Here is a 24289-nt window from a genome sequence, read left to right as displayed (position 1 = left end):
TGGGACATTATTGAACATTTTCAGGGGTGGGGGAAAAATAAGAATCTATTTTATCATCTTAGATTGCAAACATGGGTTCATGATATGTCACAAAGTTACTTTCTCTGAGAGCAGTTAGTATCTCCAAACCAGGCTAGAATTTCTAAGGCAGTCTTGCCTTTTGGTGGACTATTAAGTTTTTTTTGGTGATACTTCCATGTTTGGGGGTGCATTAGGCCATTAAGATGAGCACCAAGGTGAAAATGGAGAGGTGGCAAAGCTCTAGTAATACTCTCCTGCTCAAAATGCTTTTGATACCTGAGAAAGAAGTAGGTAGTTTTGAGCCAGTAAAATGCATACACATATATAATAGTCAAACATTATAATTTAATGTTTTCTATGTGAATTCACAATTGAAATATTGTATAATATGACACCAATAATCTGTGCAAAGGTCTTTGAGGTAGAGCCTTATTTAAATTCTGCATTCAAATACATACACTTTACATAAATATGATCTTCTTAAAGTTATAAACAAAGTTTAGAAATATGGTAAAATCTCTAGAATTATCAGAGGTAATTTAGAGGCAAAGTGGCCTGTTCAGTAACTGATATTTCAACAAAAGGTCATAGCTTCTTCTGTTGATTCACGGAGTGGAGTTAGCCTGTGGATAGACATTTGTACTAACATACACTGATTACATTCATACTACAGAATCATATGTTAGATACCAGAGCACAGTCTTAATCTTTCATCCTCTGCATACACTCCTATTTGGGCACTTAGCATGCCACTGCATTTACTCTTGATGATGTTTGTCTTCCCAACTAGATTTTAAACATCCTTGGAGGCAGAATCATCAGATATTAAAAATCTATAAATATGTTGGCTCTTCAGCGCTAATAAATGATAAAATATACCCAGTAAAAAACCAAGCAGTATTTACAGCCAGCTATTAAGAATCTTTTCAAACACTAATTGCATATACTCAGAACTGAATTTGTTGTTTTTCACTCTAGACCAAGCTTTGGGTTTCATTTCTGAAGTTTGAATTTTCTGAGTCACTAGTAATGTCCTTGAGGATGATAGTCTGAATTTTCTCTGCAAGAGTACAAAGATTGGCTTTTTTGAGACCTTTAATCAATGCGTCATACGCATCTTTCTTTCCATGAAGTTGATGCCAATTACGAAGCAGTTGAACTTTCTGTTCTGCTGTGTCTTGGACATTGTCATTCTTGATCTCATCTATTTTGGCTTCATTGACACCATTCTTTCGAACAAAGCTTTTAACTTGACTTAGTGTCATGACTCCAGCAACAGTGGTGATATATTTACTCAAGTCAACATCTGAAAAATAGAAAATAGTCTGAAAATTTGTTTTTCTAAATGAAATTCCCATTACTGAAAACCATGTTTATTTCTCTTTTTATAGTACTTCAGAATATAGCTAAGTCCTAAAGGTCTATGAAGAGCTGACTGGGGGAATACAGAAACAAGACAACCTTGAGTTCTAACTCCAAATCCTGCCATATACCCAGTAATTGTTAAATAACCTGGGCCACAATACATAACATTTCTGTATCTTCTTTTCTCATTTATAAATTAAGAGGATTGGAAAAGATCACCTATAACATCTCTTATGGATCCAATGATCAATGACCCACAAATCTAAAAGTATAAGCAAAGAGTTTATGATCATCTTATCTCTAAATCACAGATCAAAGAACAACCGAATGGAATCATGTATGTTGTTATAGAGTTGGGTACACTGATAATACCTGAGTCTACAGTGCACTTTAACCTCTAGATCTTTTTAGGCAGGAATTCTGTAATACATCTAGCTGATTATGAAGGAAAAGTTTCTTAAGCCTCAGACTATTGTGTCCTATTGTTACTTGATTATTTTTAACTATGAGTATTCATTATAAATTTAAACAAACTGCCTGATAAATGCTTTATGCTGAGCAGGTAGAATTGTATGAGAAATAACAAGATCCCACAATATGTCACTGAAATTAGTAACATTATTTTACTCTGAAATTGGCCTATTACTCTAAAGGATGCCATCTCTATGAAATAAAATGATAAAAGCCTTACCAGATAAATTTATTGCCACTGTTTCCTAGAAAGCAAAAAATGGAAGCAGAGAAAGACAAATAAAAATATATCTTTAGAATATTCTAAATGTGAACTTCTAATTTTTCCTTAATTCGGAAAGAAGTACAATCAGTTGCTTGATGTATAAAATTAGGAAGCTAGATTAAGTGATTAAGAAGGATACTTTTACCATTCAATTTTTATTCTGAAAGGTTCCAGCCTTGCCAGAAACTAAGCAACATTGTCTTAGTTTTTAAAGGCAAGAAACCTAAAGAATTCATAAAATAAGTTGAGTTTATTTTTCATATAGACTTATTAAAATAAATACAACTACTCTTATTCTTAATACCAGAAAATGGCTCAAATTGAAATTTTTTTTACCATATTAATTTAAAGAATCCTAACTCCCACTGAGCCCTGGCCCCAAATAAGAAAATAATTCCGTTAAGTGCAACTGGTTTCTTTTCTTGGTGTATTTCTTGCTATCTGAAATATATTGATACCATGTTGGGAAAAGATATGGTGAGACATAAGGTCAACCGGCAGCCAGAGAAAAGTTAAGCGGTGCCCTTATGACAAACTTTAAGAGCAATCTCTTTGCTCAGGCTTGGATACTGAACCCATGCCTGGTAAAGGCTGTTTCTCTGCAGGGATAACAACAACACGGAACATGGAAGTTGGCCAAGTTCTTTTTTCAGCTCATTTTCAGCACACTCTCAATTCCCTCTTTTGTTGATTCTTACGGTTTTTTTGTACAAGTTTACTTTTAATTTGGGTACCATATCATAATTCATCTGTGAGGCCCCTTTAACCTATGCACACACAAACACAAGCAATGTTTAAATAAAGAAAGTAACAGGCCGGATGTGATGGCTCACACCTGTAATCCCAGAACTTTGGGAGGCTGAGGCAGAAGGATTGCTCGAGGTCAAAAGTTTGAGACCAGCCTGGGCAACAAAGTGAACCCTGTCTCTATAAAAAATAAAAAATAAAAATTAACCTGGCATGGTGGTGCATGCCTGTAGTCCCAGGGTCACAGCTGAGGCAGGAGGATCACTTGAGCCCAGGACTTTGAGGCTGCAGTGAGCCATGATTGTACCCCTGCACTCCAGCCTGGGCTATGGAGCAAGACTCCATCTCAAACAAAATGAAACAAACAAGAAACAAAAAAGTAAAAGGAAGTAACAAAAAGCCAAATCACTAATTTCTCTATTTTTCTTTTCAAGGAAAGCTGATACCTATTTCAATACCTACAGGATTTAAGGTTGGAGATTCCTGAGGACCTTGGTTTTCCTTTCTGTGCTTTCTGCATGCTTTCTGTACTTCCTTTCTCTTCACTGAAAGAATAAAGAAATTTTATCAACTCAGGTCTCAGCCTTGTAGAATGCATGTGAGAACACACTTTCACACTAAGAGAAATATAAGAAGGAAAAAGGAGAAATTCATTGAAACTTGAAAGTGGCCAAACATCGCAGGAGACAGCTGATTTTGGAACTTTCGTACCACTAAGTCAAGTGTTCTAGTGAAAGGACATATCTTAGTTAGTCATCTAATTGCCACAGGCTGGCCTAGCATGGAGGTGGCTTTTTACTTACCATATGGCAAGCACCACTCTCTGTCCAGCAAAGATGTGGATGGCAAGACTATGGCAGGACGCAGAAGCCGTAGGACAAGCAAGTCAACATCAGCTTGCTATGGATGCCCAGAAATGAAATACACACACAAATAACTCAAGCATACATACTCAGTAGGTGTATGCATTAAAGTCAACGTGAGACAGAAGAATCTGTATGTCTCTGAGCACAATTACAGTGTTTAAATATCCCAAATGTATTTTCAGCTAAACAACCGCTCAAGGCAAGGCAAACTGTCTTCTTCAACTGAACTGAAGAAACAGATAATTGTTCTGAGAAGGGAAAATTGGATACTTCTAAGTTATCAAAAGTTGGTGTGACCCTGTAGTTGATGAACGACTTACAGGGATTTTTCTAGACTAATTATGATAATACCTAATTTTGGCTTTTCTACTGACTCTACTAAGTCACCTTTGTATAACATGTGTCCCCATAGTATTTTAAGTTAAGAAGGAGAAATAATTAAAAACAAGCAATTAGGCCAAGGAAGAGGAGGCAGAGAAGTACAAGTTTTTAAAGTGTTCCCTGCAATGTGTTTCCTGGGAATGCCTTTGCTTCTTGTGTTCTCTTTTTGCATAGGGAGATCTCAATGAATAGTGAAGAGTTACTTCTGATTTTTCGCCAATTCTGCTGCTGCAGAGAACCCTTGTTCATAGGAAGGATGAGAATACCACTCAATGCCCCAAAACTGTTGCTCAGAAACTAGCTGAAGAATAATTTCACTTGTTCTTATCAGTCAGCTCTCAAGGCTGCATTCAGGGGCAAGAAATTAACAATACATAAATCTACCAAACTGGTAGCTTTTTATAGGTAAGAATGAGGCAAATCTTTGCGAACTACTTCCCAAGTTATTTCAATCAGCAATTTGAACAAAGCAAGAACTTACCCCAAACAATTAGTAGAATTGGGAAAAGAAGAAGAAGACACAACCACCACAAGTTAGATCTGGATCCTGTAGGTTGGAACATTAGACATTTTATATGAAAATAAGCAATCTTTAAGATTAAATAAAGGACTTTCTAGTAATCAAGAGTGATTGGTTTTTCTTCACATCTTTCCTTGGGGACGGGGGAAAGGAGAATATAACCGTAAAAAAAAAATTACCTTCCTCTTTGCATTTGGTGTTGCTGGTGAGTGTGCATTCCTTGATGATTCCATGTTCACATCTAGAAAAAAAAATACAGGAGAAATTCAAAAGCCTGGCAGAATAATTCCTTTATCATTTTCAATGGAACTTTATAAATTAGGGGCCATTTTATTCGTCTTTGCATCCTTGGCAAACGTATTCCCTCAAATATTTCTAAATTAGTATCTAAAGCTAGCACAAGTTAATATAATTTGGATGGCTGAGTGAAAAATATCATAAGGAATGACTCTGTTTTAAGATTTCAAGAGTTAAAGGAAGATAGGAAAATAGTGACACACAAGAGAGATGAAGTGGATACAAAAATAAACTTAAACCTGGTAATAAACTGAACAGTAAATCCTATAGCTTAAACTAGCTCTTAAAATAAACTGCCAAAAGTTAATTTCAAAAAATTCCTATAGACCAAGAAAATGGCCAGGTGATAGCCAAGCCCGTGATGCAGCTCAGGGAGGGTACTCAGCTGGCCCTTAGAGGCTGCCACTTTTAGCAACCGGTGGTGATCAGGAGACACAAGAGATTCATGTGTGATTTCCTTCAGACAGACAAACATTCACAATCAGGTTGTCTGAGTTCACAGCCTCTGCCCATTACCTGACTAGGTGAGCTTGGGAAGTCACACTGCCATGAGCCTATTATCTCATCAATAACATGGAAATAATATTATCTATTTCAAAAGGTTATGATGACAAGAAAATTAAATCAAGATTATGAAATATTTGGAACTACTATTATTGTTATTATTTTACTAAGTCAGCTGCTTCCCCAATGCCAACCTAACCTGTCATCATAGGGGCACTCTCAGACACTTGGGGCCAGGGGACAGCCTGGAACAAATGTACATAAAATTTTCCTAGCAAATAAAACATAAGGCATCATGTCCTTATTTCTTAAGCCTATTAGATGAACTCCTAAAATCTTCCCAAGATGACTTACAAGTCAGGTTCCCTAACTTTGGGTCAAAACCAACCTCTTTTAGCCTAAAAGGCAAGGCCTTTCATGATTCAGCCCTGACCCCTTCTCAGTCTTTCCTACACTCCAGCCAGTACTCTGTTTTCCTGAGCTTCCTTTGTCTCTTTGCAGCTGCTGTTTCCCTGCCTATAATGTGCATTCCATCCATGTGCACCTGTTAATGCTCTTTCTTTTCTTTCCTCAAGATTCAAGTCACGAGACACATTCATGTTTTCACCTCCACCTCCTCAGGCAGAGTTGAAAAGTTTTCCTGTATAATTTGTAACACCTGGAACATAAGTCTCTTCTGATGCTATTCTCATGCTGTTGAAACACAATAACCATTGCTTTCCTTGACTGTCTGTGCTTCTGGACTGATACCTTGATGCCAGGCGTATGTCTGGCTCATATATTTAGCTTAAGTGGCCAGCAAACTGTCACCTACACAGGAAGTGTTCACTAATGTTTAAATGAGCAAACAGTCATCTAGTTGCTTGGAGGCAAAGCAGGACTAGAACCCTAATTCTTAACTCTCCGTCAGTGTTACTTCCCTAGGAAAGTTATATCTAGTGTTATATCTAGTGTTTTAATCAGAGAAAGACTAAAACTTACTTGGTGCAAGGGTCACAGTGTTCACATACAGTAGAGTTACAAAAAAAGTTTGGTTTACATCTGCACTTGGTATTCTGGGTCCGGATGCAGTTTATTTCCACTTCTAAGCCTAGAAAATCAGTTTGGAAACTATTAATTACAGCGGCTAATTATAAGCGGACTATGAAAATGGTGGGCAGGAGCTGCATGGATTTTTGAGATCCCCTGCTTATATCAACAGTCACACCATGACACCAGTAATACAGTCAGTGTTTAAACACAGAACAGGAAACCCCAGGTTGAAATGGCCAGCAATCATTTAGCAGCAACCAAGACAAACCTCACCATTGCTTAGATGTCTCCCCTGTTCCTCTAGTCTCTAGCCTTAACACTCAAAGGGTGACTTGGGGACTGGCAGCATGAGCATCACCTGGGAGCTTGTTAAAAATGTGGAATGTTAGGCTCTACCCTAGACTTACTCCATCAGGCCAATACCAAGGTCCTCACTCAGAGACTCTGATGTAATTGCCCTGAGGTGGGACCTAAACATGAAACATTTTTAGTAGCTCCCTAAGCAATTCTAATGCACTGCCAGGGATGAGAAACATTGCTTTATAGGCTGAATAGGGATGGGAAAAGCTTTATGTCCAGAGGTTTCTTCATGTCAAACAAAACTAGAAACACTTCTGTTATACTTCAATCTGGGTCCTTAGAATACATTGAGATATCCATGAAAATTCAGGTCCCCAGATGGAATTATCAGGACAAACTAAATCCCCAAAGAAAGGGGGAGCATTCCTACTTACTTTTGGATTTCTGTGTCCTTGTATCTGCAGGCTTCTGAGTTTTTTCTGGCCATGAACGAGCACCATTATATACGCATAAGTCAAGGCCGGAAAAAAAATAATTTCTGAGCTTTTGATTTGAGCTGATGCACCCTGTTCCTAGGGTTCATATTTAGTCATTCTCCTATATCTGGAAGAATTGCCCAGACTTACTCATAAAGGTCTAGACCAGTAATTAGCTCGGTACCTGGTCCTGCGGTACCCTAGCCACCAGTCCTTCCCTTTCCTGAGTGTCAACATAGCACCACAGTAGGCCCCAGTTTCAAATTGTCTTATAAATGGTTCTACATGAAATTCCAAGATTGGCCTCTTTCAATTGCTTTTTAAAACTCTTACCATGTCCTTCATCACACAATCTACATCTTCTGCATTTGGAAGAAAAATGGGCTTTGTCTGTGTACTCCTTCCCTTCTTGGCAGGGCACGCAGTCTGGTTCATCCCCATTGACTGTGCAGTCCCTAGCTTTCCTTTCACCTGCCCAAGGAAAAAAGGAGCAAGTGTTTGAACAGGACACGGGCAGGTAACAGGGTGGCAAGTATGCAGGGATGACAGACAATAAAACTCTTCTAAAACACAAGGGGAGTGGGTGTAGGCTAATGAGATATAAATACAATGGGGGAGAAGATTATTTTAAAAGTCATGTCAACAGACAGAAAGTCTCCCAAGACAAAAGCTAAAAGAGTGACTGAAGCCCATAGACATAGGATGATTAGCAACAGGAGCATACAAAAAAAAAGGAAGGTTAGAATGACAAAGTACACTGCACGAAATGCCTTTGCCAACAACTAACTTCCTTGGAGAAAGGGGAGAGGTTGGTTGGTATATATTCAGAGTGGGGATAGCTGTTACTGGCCACTGAGATTATCAAACTAACTCACATTGCTCTGACTTTTCATTTTACTTTCCAAAGTCCACAAATCCTGATAAGAAACAGTGTAATAAGGAAAAGAACATTTGAAGTTTTAAAAGCCTTGGTCAAATCTTGAGCAGCTATAAAATCTTTAACAAAGTGTTGTTTTCTCCAAGTCTAAATTTCATCCTGCATATGATGGAGATAGTAATATTTCTCTTGCATTGCTGTCAGAACTGCACTCGGCTTGCGTAGTGAGCACGACAGTTCTCTTTGTTCTCCCCTTTCTATTACTTTTTCATCAAAAGACAGGGTACATACTGATGAGTTTTGATAAGCATTAACATATTTATGCCAAAATTTATTATCTGTCAGGTTTGTTATCTTAAAAACAAATAATTTTAAATAATATACACATTTGCATTAATTTACTTTAAAAATAAAGTTTGTCACTGTATTGCTATTAGAAAGCATTATGCAATGTGTTCTATTAAAAATTCATTTATCTGATAGGTGTTTATTAAATGCCTATTGAGTCCTAGGAACTTTTTAGAAGTTTGATATTATGCAGGAAATAAGATAAAGCCTTCATCACCAAAGACTTCACCTTCTTGGGATGCAGGCAGACAATACACAAATAAATATATTGATATCAAGTGCTAAAAAAATGCTATGGGGAAAGCTAGATGAAGGTAAGGGAATAGAGAATGAAGAAGAAAGTGACAGAAAATATCAAGGGAAGTGTGAGAAAAACATTACTAGTGACTCTAATTGTTAATGGTATAACTAGTTTTAAAAAAAATAAGCAGTTTAATCTGCTCTGCTCACCTATATAGCAAAATTAATTTCTGCTGTGTTTCCTAGGAACATGAATTCCTTAATAACTTCATATATTCTTTTTGATAAAACAAAATATTTACTACATGAGCAAATTATGACATGTAAATATATATGCTATTTTAGTAAGTAAAGATAATAGTCTGTCAATAGTAAAAAACAAACAAACTGGAGATTCCCAGAACAAAATTCAAAAATAGTGCATAGGGCTATATAACATTGTAGCAATATTTAAAGAAAACAGAACCCAAGTCCAAGTATAATTTTATTTTTTGCTAGTGGTATTATACTGGTCTCTGAATGAATTGGTCTCTTTAATGAATTATCTTGCAGAATGTGCCTAGCACAACTTCCTTGGTATAATGGAGATACAGTAAATCACAGGTTCTTTTGTTCCTCCAAAGTATGAAAACAAAATTTATTAAAATAAGAAAATAAGTAGTTGTTTTATTGAAAATCAAATTTTAAAATACTTTTTTTTAGTATAATGGTACATATGCTTATTATAGAAATGTTGGAAAAGGCAGGAAAGTATAAGAAGAACTTATGTATCAGGCCGGGCACAGTGGGTCATGTCTGTAATCCCAGCAGGTTGGGAGGCCAAGGCAGGCAGATCACCTAAGGTCAGGAGTTTGAGACCAGACTGACCAACATGGCGAAACCCCACCTCTATTAAAAACACAAAAAATTAGCCCGGTGTTGTGGTGTGCTCCTGTAATCCCAGCTACTTGGGAGGCTGAGGCTGCAGAATTGCTTGAACCCAGAAGGCAGAGATTGCAGTGAGCTGAGATCATGCCACTGCACTTCAGCCTGGACTACAGAGTGAGACTCCATCTCAAACAAACAAACAAACAAACAAAAAACTATATATCAACAATCTTGAGATATTGCCGTTATTTTGTTGCATTCCTATATGCATATAATACATACATACATGTATATGCATGAGCATATATATAACAGGTATGTGTGTATATATGTATATATGTACAATGTGTATATATGAAATATGTGTGCAGTATACCATAGAATCCTTCTTATTGAATATGATGATGTGGGGAGGACTTCTTTGATCATTTAATCAAAATGTCAATTTACATAGGAAATCACTTAAAAATACTGCAAATATTTTGTTTTAATTCATAAAATATAACTATATAATCATTTGACAATCTTGTGATATAGAAGTTATTATAATCCCAGGTTCTTTCTTACTTAAGTCACATCCATAATGCATCACCTATAATTTCCTGTTTGTCTATTTTTCTCTTCCTTTTTCATTTCTTTCTTTTTTTCCTCCTCCCTCCCTCCGTTCCTTTTTGATGAAATGAAAACATAAACATACCAATAATCTGTATGAATGGCCTTAGAGATTTTTGTGATTTTTCCTACTACTTAACTTTTATTTTTCCCTCACAAAATTCATCAACAACATTTTAGCAGCTCATCTTTATTGAATTCTCAAAAGCACTTAACCTAGTTTTCATAGAAATAAAATCTGTCTTTTCTCTGTATTTGTATTTCATTAATTTATGCAATATTCAATCAAATTACATATGAATATCACAACACCAATGAGCATAAACAGATTTGGAAGCAACTTAAATATTGATAAGCCTAAAATTCAACAAGAGGGAATTGAAGTGGGAAGAGTATTTAACATGGTTGGATGCCATCCGGGATATTTTATAGACGGATCAGGGAGAATCAGTTAATCTAGCCAGATCAGTTGGAAATCACTTAAGAAGGTTTATATAATTGAGGATTACATTAGAAATATATCAGAAAACATGACTTTGATACATACTATTTCAGCCTTTAAATATTCCAAAATTTACCTAAGGAATCCCACATCATATTGATAATGAAATATCATGTGTACAATATTTTCCTTTATTTTTGATTACTTTCTCAGGGTATTTTCATATAAATTAATTGCTATCTTAGCAAGTATAAACATTTCCAAATTTTTGACTCATATATCCAATGTCTTTCTTAAAAGTTTGTAACAATTTACATTCACTTCTTAAATTAAAACAAAGCGAAACCAAAAAAAGCAATAGACAAAAATCCTTGACAGTTTGATGTGCAAAGCATATTTTGTTCATTTTAATTTGCATTTTAGGTTTTAAAATTATGAACAAAGATTTAAATTCATAGAGCAAATTGATTGTGTTTAGCAAGTTATAATAAAGCCAGGAAGCCATTCTTTATTCGTGTTGGAGAAGATTTAAGTGTAAATGGGTTTAAGTATAAATGGGTTGGGTTATAGGGGAGATTTTGCCATAAGGGTTATTAAAATCTGGACATGAAGCACAGGGAGACTGGTAGAATCTTTTCACAAACAGGACCTATCCTCTTTTGCAGCTTGAGTGCTGGAAGCCTGGGAGGCCAACCATGAAACATACTACAGTCCTTTTTTGTTCTATTAATCTATCACATGAACCCATGTGCTATTTTCCTTTTTTCAACTCTACTCAAAGTTGAAGAAATGTTTGCACAATTGCATTTTGCTTAGCTTCCAATTACCAGTGTTTGAAGGATTTGTGATCTGAAATTAGTTTGCCCTTCAAAGTATTGATTTAAAAAAAAAAGCTGTTGGTTTCTGCCTGTTGCTTTTCTTATTCATCTAGTTATTCAGCTGCAAAATGCAAATATATTTTGCAGGCTTCAGTGCCAGGACAGCTTTCTTAGAGACCTTCTGATTGAAGGGAAGTGCTGAGACATATCCCTTAAGAGTAGAAGTCTCTTGCTTTCAGAGTTCCACTATTGTTATGATAGAACCTAATCAGTTTTGACATGATAAGCTTTCATATTCACAAATGAGTCATTTTTGCTTAGAAGAAATGGAGCCAAATAGACCAATCTTCTCATTTCAGAGGTGCATGTCACTTGTAAATTAAATTTATCCATAACCACATCAAATAAGCGTGATAAATATAAATAAAACTCATCTTTGGAAAATAATTTCATAGTTGTTTTTCTCTCAGTTATGTTATATAATACAGGGGAACCAAAAACTGTAAAATTATTATAATCATGATTACTATGTGCTACTCCTAACTGTGACTTTCACTGTAATCTCTGGATGTTTTGTGTAACATACCTGGAGGACAGGGCTTATGGCAGAATTGGCCATCATGATGCAGGCCTTCCAAGTTCTGAGTCTCAACTGTAGTAACAGTCTTCCTCAATTCCAGTCCCTTGGAGTTGATGTCAGTCACTTGGGCATTAACACTTTTGGACGATAATCTAGCAACAGACGTAAGAACCTGTAAAATAAAAGCATGAAGAGAATTTTATTGATTTCTGAAGTAAACAACGTGGTAAACAAGTGTAACCCGCCCAAAATTGGCAGTATCTGCTGTGCACAGGCAAAGCCAATGTGAGGGCCTCACTGTCTTTCAGATTTCTCTCCAAGAAAGCAGCAGGTCACCTGTATAGCAGTTCAGACCTCAGGTTCTTCAAACCACACTAGAAACAGCACCATGGATGATCGAAGCCAGGTATTCTAAGGTGAACAGGGCCTCCCACTTACTGCCCTGTGTTTGTGGGTAAAATCACTTACATTCTCCAAGTCTCAGTTTCTTTACCTATAAGTGGAAATAACCTCTTCCTCACAGGCTTGTTGTGAAAATAAGTGGAATAATGCACTTAAAGCTGTTAGCACAGAACCTGGCACATAACAAATACATGCCCAATAAGTGTGCTACTTTTATTATTAAAGTTTCAGTGAGGGGGAGCATAGTGGAGGAGGAAAGAGAAATTTCAAAACAACTGTGGTTTGAACCCCAGGTCTGCCACCAATGATGAATATCTGAGAAAGGCAAAGAGACAGAGAGAGAGAGAGAGAGAGTCCCCTATGGGTATAGTGCCCTGCCCTCCTTGATATACTAAATTCACCCAATATTTAGGAGACAGTATTATGAGAAGGGCCACAATTCCTGGTTTAAATCATCAAGTACCCAGGTGACAGATTACACAGAGTGCGAGAAATGATTTGTCCAATAATTCACAGTTAAGAGTGGCTAACAAGAGACTCAGAACCAGGACTTCTGGCCCAAATCTGGGCTGTTTCATATTTGTAGAATAGTTTCCTAAATATTTTACTCCATCTAGGCATGCAAACAACTCCATTTGTTTTAAGACAGTTATTGGCAAGAAGCCTGCAAAGAACCTTCAAAACAAATGGATACTGGGGAAAGGGGAGGTGTTTGGCAGGAATTCGCTAAGAACCAGAATCCAGCCCCAAGACCTCCAGTCTGGGAAAACTGTAGCAAGACCCCTAGAGCCAGGGCTCTTGCTGGCGGAGAAGGCAAAACTTGCCAGCCCTGCCCTGAAGCTTGGGAAGAAGCTGAGTTTGTGTTCTCCTCCCTCCAGTTTGGGCACTGAATTTCTCAGAACAGCCGTGACCATGACTGCAACCTCTCGCAGGGGTGAGGAAATGGAATGCACAGACAAATAGTTAGAAGCTGGAAGTCATCCTAAGCTAGAATCTGTGCATTTGCTCCCTTTGAACCTCTCAGAAACAGGGACACATGAAATTTGTTCTTTGTATCCGATGACAAGAAACTGAGAGAACAATTGGATATTCACCCATCAGTGAGGAAGAATCACTTTTTATAGCCAACCAGGTTACAGAGTAGAAGAAATGATGCAAGAATTAGCAGACACAGAAGATAATGACTGAACCTCTGCCCTAGCACCATGCCAGTCTGAAAGGATCTCCACACCTTCTTAGCAATAGTCAATGCTCGGATCTAGCATGATGGTTACAAGTAGAGCAACAGCTCAATGACCGAATTAAACTAACTACTGGAAGAAATATAGACCCCCATTCAGGCTTATTCCAGTGTCAGTGTGGCAAATGGCCTTGATGAGCTAGGATCTGAAAAGGAACCAAAAGAAGAAGGAAAAAAAAAAAAACCCAGAGACAAAATAAAAGCATATTACCTTCTTACCCCCTGTTTTTATTGAAGTTCAAAGAAAACAGGAAAAGGCTTTTAAAAAGAAGCAGAAAAAAAAAAAAAAAAGGCATTCAGTGGTGAGAAATGACAGCCCTCAGCATGGCAAGAATGAGTAGACAGATGCCTGGAACAGTCAGTGAGAATTCACAATTTTGAGCACAGCATCAGACTGCAAACGGTTTGTTGTGATTTAGAGAGGCAAAACAAGCTTTAGAGTCATCACAGTAAAGAGGGTTTTACTTTGTTTTTGTTGTTGTTGTTGTTTTGTTTTGTTTTTGTTTTAGATGGAGTCTTGCTCTGTCACCCAGGCTGGAGCACAGTGGCACAATCTAGATCTCGGCTCACTGCAACCTCTGCCTCCGGCATTCAAGCGATTCTCCTGCCTCAGCCTCCCAAGTAGGTGGGATTACAGGAATGCACCACTATGATGGCTAATTTTTTGTATTTTTAGTAGAGACGGCATTTCACGATGTTGGCCAGGCTAGTCTCAAACTCCTGACCTCAGAAGATGCTCCCGCCTCAGCTTCCCAAAGTGCTGGGATTACAGGCATGAGCCAACGCACCTGGCCAAGAGGATTTTACCTCTAGGCAAAGCCCCACAAGGGAATTTCTTCAATATGACCATTGTGCTCAGCTGCTGCAGAAAAAAAATGCCCTCTTGATGAGGGGGTATAACGGTGGCCCAGAAAATTCAACAGTAGAAGGTTAGGGATTAAGAAAATGAAAAGTGAAAGAAAAGAGGGACATTTCAAGAAAAAAAAAAAGTTTCAGCAGTATATTATCTTTTAACACACAGAAATTTTAATGGTGCTTATTTCTAGTTGCTAAGACTATTTTTCTTCATTTTGCTAAACTCATCTTTTCTTGATAATGCATATGTGTTTGTTGTATAATAAAAAAGTTTAAAAGGTAGCAGGGTGTGTTGAGCCTAAAGATCTATACTGATTTATCATAACAAGCTATGTTATTATTTTTTAGTAAAATGGAAAATCTGGGTAATAATGGTAGTAAATCTATAACAGCAACTTAGTATTTGAAAGATGGGAAAAATTCTAAACCTTTGAATTATTAACATTTAATTCTTTATATAAATTTTGGTTATTTTGCTCTTCTAGTTTTCTTTGGTAGTCTTATAATTTTACTAAATCAAACATCACAAATATTAACCTCTGTTTAATTGGATATATTTTCTTAAACCAGCATAATCAAAGCCATTTTATTTCTCTTTGGTCCTCTAGGACTAAATATATCACCACTCATTACAGCAACATTGTTTGATGGTAAAGAAAATTCTCTTTTATTTTTGAAGTAAAATTACTGGACACAAAAATATGTTACACTAAAGAGAACTTTTTAATTTTTGAAATCGAAAGCTCAGTTATACAAATCACCAGAAACTGGTAACTACAGTATGCAGTAACTTCTGTCTCTGATGAAATCTTGGTTTATTTTTTCTTAAAGAATACTTTCCATGGAAATGTACTTTATTAACCACACCCTGATAGATTCCCATGTCAAAAATGCAACAGGAGTTGCCGGTTGCCAATGAGACAATAAGATAAACAAAAAGTACCTCATAATTTAGGATCTCATTGCGCTGTTACTGAACTAGGAATAAACAGATATATTTCTCAGAACAACTATTTTTATGCCTCTAGATACGACATGGGTTAACTTTCTTGTGTGGCTTATAAACTGAAAAAAATCTAATAATGCAATATTGTTTAGGCACCCATAGAGACTACTCTGGGGAGAAAGACACATATAAGTTCTAGGAGGTTTGTCATAAAATATTACGAATATTATTTTACATTTGAACCTAGTATTTTTGAAAGTGCACTTTATTATACAAGTATAATAGTTACCCTTCTATATGAGCTTAATAAAATAAAATGCTTAGCTTAAAAGTCACTTAGAAATGCATGTTAATAGATTTATCTGAAAGTTAGACATCTCAAATTGAAAGTGGACATTTTAACCCCTGGCTTTGAATTTCAAATAGATTGATGAAAATAGATGGGTTAGGGGGTTCTACAGGAAAGAGTGCTCCCCACCCCATTCCTCTCAAAATGCAGCAAAGAAGTAACAGAAGGCAGAGGGGTACTTGAGAGAACAGTAGAAACAGAAAGTGAGATTTTTTCTTTTTTTTTTTTTTGAGATGGAGTCTTGCTCTGTTGCTAGACTGGAGGTGCAGTGGCGTGATCTCAGCTCACTGCAACCTCCGCCTCCTGGGTTCAAGTGTTTCTCCTGCCTCAGCTTCCCGAGTAGCTGGGACTACAGATGCGCACCACCATGCCCAGCTAATTTTTGTATTTTTAGTAGAGACGGGGTTTCACCATGTTGGCCAGATGGTCTCAATCTCTTGACCTCGTGATCCGCCTGCCTTGGCCTCCCAAAGTGCTGGGATTACAGGTATGAGCCACTGTGCCCGGCCGAATTTTTTTTTTGTAAAGGGGAGTGTTGACACCAGCAAAGCATCCAGTTAGCTTCTAAAATGTTAAACAATTAAACTAAAAGTTGGTATCTCATTATATTTACAATTTAGAGCAGAAAGGACTTTATAGATGACCTAGCCCAAACCCGTTTTCTGATAGAGATGGCAGTATCCCAACTGGTGAAGTGACTGGCCCACAGTCATGCATCTAGCAAAGGAGATTCAAGACTGTCATGGGCTAAATTGTGTCCTCCCCCAACTCCGAAATTCATATAGTGATACCGATACCCTAACTTCTTGAGCATCCGAATGTGACTGTATCAGGAGATAGGGTCTTTACAGAGGTGATTAAGTTAAAATGGTGTTAATAGGGTCAGCCTTAATCCAATGTGACTGGTGACATTTTAAGACGAGGAAATTTGGCATATACAACTTCCAGAGCTCTTGTATTTGGAAGGCGGGAAGGGTCCAGAATTTGGAAGAGTGTCTTGGCTTCACTGTTTTTGTTTTGATTTTTTTTTTTTGCTTTTTTTTAACTAAAGCTATATAAAGCTTGTAGACTGTATAAATTTCTAAATTAAAAAAAAAGAAGAGGAAATTTGGACACACATACAAACAGAGGAAGATAATGTGAAGACATATGGAAAAGAAGGCCATCTACAAGCCTGGAACAGATCCCGCCCTCGTGTTCCTCAGAAGGAACCAGTCCAGATGGCACCTTGATATCAGACTTCTAGCCCCCAAAACTGTAGCCACCCAGTTGGCAGTCCTAAGAATTTAATATAAGGAATGAACTATAGTCTCTTGATTCTCTTGGATTCTTGATTTGTGAGACATTAGTGGTACATATAAACTTGCGATCCCTCACAGCTGAGCCCAAGAATTTCCCATCTTGGATGATCACTGAGCTAAATAGGCAAGAGATTTCCCATGGTCTTCAGAACTATAATTAGCAGATGGCAATATGAACTAGAGCTACTTCTTTCCAGACTTATTGGTCCTGTTAGGCTGTGTTGAAATCTCACCACCCTCTACTGCTGAGGACAAAAATGGAGCAAGAAATGAAGTTCCACCGACTAATTCTGCTTGTCTGCTTGTAGACTTTCAGTTACTTATCAACACTTGAGGAAAAAGAAATTCTAAAAGACTAATAGTTTATTATTGAATAGTTTAAAATTTCCAATAAGATAATGTATCTCTAATATATCTGTGTAAAAAATAGGGATATAGTGATGCCATCTTGTCCTACTACATTATTGAAAACCTGAAATAGAAGTAAAATAAATTTTTCTACATGAAAGAGATAAGCAAAGATCCCATTCGTTTGTATGTTTTTCAAAATGTGTACATAAAAATACACATGGTAATCTTATCCCAGGGATGTCCTCTTTCTTTCTTAAAGCCAATCTCTGGACAGTCCAGGACAGAGGTAGTTGAAGCAACAGCTGCAAGTTACTGATTAGATCCATGACTGGCCAAGCCATAAATAAAACAAAATGAATGAGCCTAGGAAATTCCATCTGAAATTACATTTTGAGTTTAGTGCTAGAGTTAGAAAAATAGTTCTCAAGACCCTGACAGACATCAGAATCCTGTAGTGATGCATTATTTATTAAAAAGTGCTAAGGCCCCCACATAGACCTAAGGAATCAGGATCTCTGAGAATGGGGAAGTACCCTTGGTGATTTTGATGCTCATCACAGTTGCAAGGCAACTAGGTTAGAGGAAGCAGAATCTGAGGTTAGCAGGTTACTACATTTACATGTGAGAATATAAGAGTTTTATAGACTAACAGCATCTGTGTTCAGCACTTGCAAATCAGAATTTGACTTCTCATGAAGAAATAATGACTCTTCCAAAAATAAGCTTGAAGATAAGAGAAATGACCTTTGGTAGAGGAAATGGGTAATGTAAGGGCTATAGAGTCCTAAAATACAGCCCCAGAGCCCTTACAAGCCCAGAGGGGCCACGTGGGTCGTACAAGAATAAAGCAATCTGGGATAAGGGACTACAGAGAGAGGGAGGGGCTTGGGACCAGCTCTGCCTGTGGCCACTACCTGTGGGCAGTATAGGCCCAGGGTTTTTTTTTGTATTTTTTTTACTTGACAAATAAAAAAATTGTATATACTTATGGTATATAACATAATGTCTTGAATTATGTATATATTTTGGAAGATAATTAGCTAAATCGAGCTAACTAACATTGGGCATTCCTTCACATACGTATTTTCTTTTGTGTGTGTGGCGAGAACACTTAAAATCTACTCTTAGTAATTTTCAAGTATACAATACATTGTTATTAGCTATAGACATCAAGTTGTACACTAGATCTCTTGAACTTATTCCTCCTAACTGAAATTTTGTATCCTTTGACCAATATCTCCCTAACTCCCCCCAACTTTGCCCCCTACCAGCCTCTGGTAACCACTATTCTACTCTCTACTTTTATGGATTTAAACCTTTTAGATTCCACATATAAGTGAGATCATGCAGTATTTGTCTTTCTGTGAGTATAGGCCCAATTTTTAAAATCAAGCCTAAAACCTTACAGACATTCATGTGAAAAAACCAACAACAACCAGTTAATTAGGACCAATGATCTCTTTGTGAGAATGGCTAAAAACCAAAGCTAAATCCTCAGCAAAAAAACAAGAGCCTTTACCCGCATACTCTGACTTTCTCTTACTCTCTTTTTCAAGATCTCTGCTCTCACAAATAAAAAGTATTCACATTTCTCATATCTTATATTTTTATAGCCTCACAAAACACAGAGGTGAATAGAAACACAATGCTGCCTGACTTCATTGAAGGACAGGCTGTCATTAATGAATCCAATGTCAAATTGTCAAATTTACTCTAATTTTGCCAGTTTATCCCAGTCCATGCCTTAACACAACCTACAGTAAGCTTGCTCACTTTGCTGGGCTGAGTATATCTGCTGATTGAATTTGTAGTCAGATTTGCTAATTTACAAGGCTGGCCTTGCCTAAAGGTATGATTTTTTGTTTCTTTGTTTTCTTTGTAGACGGAGTCTTACTCTGTCGCCCAGCCTGGAGTGCAGTGGCATGATCTTGGCTCACTGTAACTTCCACCTCCCAGGTTCCAGCGATTCTCCTGCCGCAACCTCCCGAGTAGCTGAGATGACAGGCACACCACCACACCCAGCTAATTTGTGTATTTTCAGTAGAGTCGGGTTTTTGCCATGTTGGCCAGGCTGGCCTCAAACTCCTAATCTCAAGTGATCCATGATCCACCCACCTTGGCCTCCCAAAGTGCTGGGTGACAGGCATGAGTCACCCGCCCAGCCTAAAGGTATAATCTTATACTAAATTCACTACCGTTTCTACTTAGTGGGACTCAGGCTAGTTGTCCTATATAACTATGATTGCCATTTCTAAATGCCTAAAGATGGGGTGACTGGGCTGTACAACAGTTTATTTCAAATCAAGAAAGAAGTTGTGATCAAAGGGAAGAACCACCTCATTTCCTTCCGGGGAAGGTGAAGTTACCAATCTTACAAAAGTCAACTTCTCTCTGATTTGGGCTTTACTACTCACACTCACTTCAAAGACAATAAAGGTGGGCAAGTGGACTGAAGATTTGTTCCTGCTTGAGACTGAATTGAAGATATTTAATTGGTGTTAGAAGTCAAACTATATAAGAAGCTAAAGACATTTTTAAAGCAAGGATTTTCCAGAAAATAAAGAGGATTTATTAAATGTTATTTTTCCACTTTTATGAATGTATATATACATACATAGCAAAAAGAAAACTACACACTAAGGTTCTTGTAGTGTTGTACCTTATAAGTACAAGGTACAACATATAAAATTATGTTGCTTTTTATCGTTTTAAATTATTTTATTATTTTTCATCATTTTAAATTATTTTATTATTTTTCATCATAAGTCCTAAAATTTTAATATGTAAGCTCTATGAGTAATTTTTTAGTAACAAGAAAAAGTCATATATATATGTATCCCAGTACATTTAAGAAATGCTTTTTTTCTAATAGTAAATTATAAAAATAAGTAATAAATTAAAAAATAATAAAAATTATAGTAATCCCAGCTCACTTAATAAATGCTCTCTCTATAATGTATCCAATAAAAAATATGAGATAAAAATTATTTAGAAATAGAAAAAGGTTTGTGTAACATGCAAAGGAACAAAAAGCAGACTATATATAGCTCAAATTAAACATGCAATTATGTATATGTGTAGACAAGGCTAAGAATTTATAAGTAAAATCAAAATTCTTTACATTAGTGTGGTGAGATAAAGTATAAATGTAGTTTTTAAATATTTGCTTTTTGTTTCACATCATGTGGTCATTTTTTCTATATTTACCTATTTAAAAAGAAGAAAGGGATGGGTTCACTGTCCTAAATTTGGTTTCAAGTTGCTTTTTATCAATTTCAAGTTTTAAATTGTGTCATTTTATTTCTAATCATAAGTAAATAGTCTTTAGTACCTATTACAAAACATGTGCTCATCAAGGGACTTTTGGGGCCCAAGATAATTCGCCAAAAGCAATTAACTTCCTAGGGGCTTTCAAGTGGGGGGATTTCCTTACTTAGGTTTCAGACCATCTCTTAAGAAACAGTTATTCTCTCAAACTGGCAGTTTACTCTGGTAATTTGGCACCCCTAATGCATTGTATTAGCCTTCAAAGAGATTCCTTTGAAACACTGACACTTCTTCTATGTGTCAGTATAAGAGTATTCAGAAGGAAATTACTTGTCCAGTGTCTCAAAGAGCTTACTCAGATACAACGTCCAAATTCCAGATCTTCTTTGACTCTAATTTGCTGCTAAGGGTGGTAACTGTATTTCAGGAATGAACATTAGAGGATTTTTCATTAGTCTAACTGTAGCTGGTAGTGGGGGTCCTGCCATTTATCAATTTAATTTTTGCTTGCAAATCTGGCCATCATTTACAAATTTGTGTTTTTCCATCCTGGTTGCTAATGTCTTAATTCACATTTTATCATTTTATTGTATTGGTAAGACTTCTCAAGTCCTTTGTGATGTAAATATGGCCCATTAGAAATGAAAATAAATAGCCCAATTTATGTTCATTAGGTTGGCTTAAGAAAAATTATTAAATTACCAATTAAGCTACAAAAATGATTAAATAGTCCCATTTATGTTCTTTGGGTTGGTTTAAGAAAAATGATTAAATTACAAATTAAATAACTGTTCTTTATTTTCCCCACAAAATAATTCTGTATGACTGCTTGTAAATACACAGCTTTATTTTCCAAAGGCCCTCTCCTTTCCTTTGACCATAAGATAACCATTCTACAAAATGTAAAGGAGAGCAAACTGGCTGTCCAGTGATTGCCTGGCCAATGTCCTAAATAATGCAAGACAAAACCTGTTGGGGCCCAACAAAATAAAAATCCATGGTCTCTTAGAGGCTTCGGAATTCAAATGAGCCTCATGGATCCACATCCCTTCAATTAGCAAGCTGGCATTTCTGAGTGAGGGACTTTCCAAGACAGGCTGCTCAAGTTTCTTGGCCAATAACAGGGTCACACACAATTAAAAAAAAAAAAAAAGCAACGCACAGCTATTTCTCAAACAAATTTGTAAACTAAGTTTGACTCTTTTTCTGCCTCCTTTAGAAATTTGTCAACGTTTTGGGATTTCAAACTTTTTTATTGTAAGTGTCGGAGTAAAAACACTTAGAAATAGGAAAGAGAAAACTAACACCAGGAAGGTTGAGAGAAGGAAAGAGAAAGAGAAGCAAAAGGGGTTAAGGATGGGGATACTTGTTGACTATAATTATCACCAGAGTCAGAGGACTAGGGGAAGAGGGGAAAAGCAGAAAACAGCTCCCCACCCATCTATGTCCAGCCCATTAATAGAATTAAAATTTGCTTCTGTATTCCAAGTAATTAGCACTTTGCATCCATTTTATTTATTGCTACTATTAAGAAAGCATAACCGTGAAGGCATAAAAGCAAACATTTTCTGGAGACACATGAGGTGACACAAGTGTCGAAACTTCTTTAAGGATAAAGGCCTGATGTTAGGCATGTCGTGAGCGCAAAATCAATTTCTGTGTAACTAAATTTAAGAGTCATATTAGAGGGGAGAAATGGAAGATAAACTGCAAAACGTAAACAATGATTACTTAGCTGATAGAGTTATGTCTGAGTTTTGTATTTGACTCATCTGCATTTATAAATTTTATTTAATAAGCCTTAATTTCCTAGGCCATATATCATATACAAATACGTTATATCTGACTTACAGGTATTATAATATGTATATATACATAAATGTATGAATATTTATATATGCGTGTGTGTGTGTGTGTGTGTGTGTATTCCTTCAGAAAAGCAAAGTTTTCTTCGGACTTTAAACAGCATCCTCTGGTAAAGGTGCTATTGGTACAAAAGTTCAACAAGCATAGCTCCAAGCTTTGACAATTTTCTTACACTTTACTAATACTGCTGCCTAAAAACTATGAGATTTTCAGAGCAGCCAACATTGCAGTAGTGCAATGGTTAATAACAAGAGAGAGAACAGTGTGGTCTGAGGTTGTATAAATGTTTCCTCAATCTTGAATCATTAATTTTCTCCAAGGAAGTTTCTAAAGAAGCCCAAATAGTGCACATTATTTCTGAAAGGAACAGGATTTTTTTTTTCTAATCATCAAATGGACCCAGACATCTCAGCTTCTTGGTGTAATCTGGATATCAGATGCAATCAGCGAACTGCCTGAGTTTTGGAATTAGATCTGAGTTCAATCCCGTATCTGCCATTTACTAGCTGTGTGATCTTGGCTGAATTACTGAAGTTCTCTGAACCTCATTTCGCCATCTGTAAAATGGGGATGTGGTCATCTTCCCCACTACATGGCTCTCGTGAGAATCCACGGAGATCACATTTGTAAACACTTCTCTCGCTATGCCTGGCACTTTGTCGGGGCCCAATAAAATAAAAATCCATGGACTCTCAGAGGCTCCGGTACTCAAATGAGCCTCCTGGATCCACGTCTCTTCGATTAGCCATCTGCAAGCTGGCATTTCTGAGCGAGGGACTTTTCAAAACAGGCTGCTCAAGTTTCTTGGCCAATAATAGGCGCCGGGTTCTGTGCGGTGGGAACGAGTACCACCAACCCCAGCAGGAGACCAAGCAGAAATCACCATGGGAGTGCAAGCTAAGAAAGGGCAAAAGAAGAAAGAGAAGGGCAGAAAAACAAAACAAAATGAAACCACTCAGGCAGCGACTTATAGTCTTAGAGAATTCCCGGAAGGGAGACAAGGCAGTTTCTTTTCCTGTGTGACAATAAAAGACGGTAAACAAGCCTCCAGAAGCTCATTCAGCCCCCATATAACTTTTTCGAGAAAGAAAAGGTGCCGTTCTTCCGAGCCCTCCAGCTTAACTACTGCTTCGGGGCTGACTGATTTCCTACGTCTGAGAACTGCCAAAAAATTAGCAGTATCTGTTCTGAAGGCTGCAGGCTCTCTCCCCGCCCCCGCGGAGCGGCGCGCACTCACCCACTCGCGCCGGAGCGGACCTTTGGCTTGGCTTGTCAGGGCTTGTCCAGAAGTTCCGCTCCACTCTCCAACCGGAGTCCCCCTCTAGCGACCCTAAAGCTTCCCAAACTTCCACTTCAATTCCTGTGCGCCCCCCACACCCACCTCAACGTGGAGCGCAGTGGTCTCAGAGGAGCGCCGGAGCTGCCCCGCCTGCCCAGCGGGGTCAGCACTTCGCATCAAGGCCCAAGAAAAGCAAGTCCTCCAGCGTTCTGAGCACCCGGGCCTGAGGGAAGGTCCTAACAGCCCTCGGGAGCCAGTCTCCAACGCCTCCCGCCGCAGCCCGCCGCTCCCAGGTGCCCGCGTGCCCCGCTGCCGCCGCAATCCCGCACGCGTCCCGCGCCCGCCCCACTTTGCCTATCCCCGGGACTAAGACGGGGTAAGCCTCCACCCGGGCAGGAGAGGGC

General features: G+C 37.6%; 1 protein-coding gene across 7 annotated transcripts in view; it reads right to left on the bottom strand.

The window, feature by feature from the left end:
• Positions 1-346: 346 nt before the first annotated feature.
• The window catches only part of STAMBPL1 (STAM binding protein like 1), a 137468-nt gene continuing 113525 nt past the window's right edge, over positions 347-24289 (bottom strand). For 5 of the 7 annotated variants that reach the window (XM_024253099.3, XM_024253098.3, XM_063727141.1 and 2 more), the window contains 8 exons: positions 12036-12201; positions 7579-7716; positions 6419-6527; positions 4816-4877; positions 4598-4663; positions 3332-3414; positions 2078-2102; positions 347-1327 (listed from right to left, as the gene is read on the bottom strand). In XM_024253099.3, the coding sequence (XP_024108867.3) occupies positions 996-1327; positions 2078-2102; positions 3332-3414; positions 4598-4663; positions 4816-4877; positions 6419-6527; positions 7579-7716; positions 12036-12201 (981 nt within the window). In that variant the 3' untranslated portion in view covers positions 347-995. Of the gene's footprint in view, positions 1328-2077; positions 2103-3331; positions 3415-3672; positions 3770-4597; positions 4664-4815; positions 4878-6418; positions 6528-7578; positions 7717-12035; positions 12202-23987; positions 24259-24289 lie in introns of those variants that run through there. The other 2 variants (XM_009245610.4, XR_008510204.2) reach the window with 2 other exon arrangements.

This window comes from Pongo abelii, chromosome 8 (genome assembly GCF_028885655.2).
Source record: "Pongo abelii isolate AG06213 chromosome 8, NHGRI_mPonAbe1-v2.0_pri, whole genome shotgun sequence".
Taxonomy (NCBI): Eukaryota; Metazoa; Chordata; class Mammalia; order Primates; family Hominidae; genus Pongo; species Pongo abelii.
The sequence above is the reverse complement of the archived record's forward strand: the minus strand, read 5'-3'. Positions and strand labels throughout refer to the sequence as shown.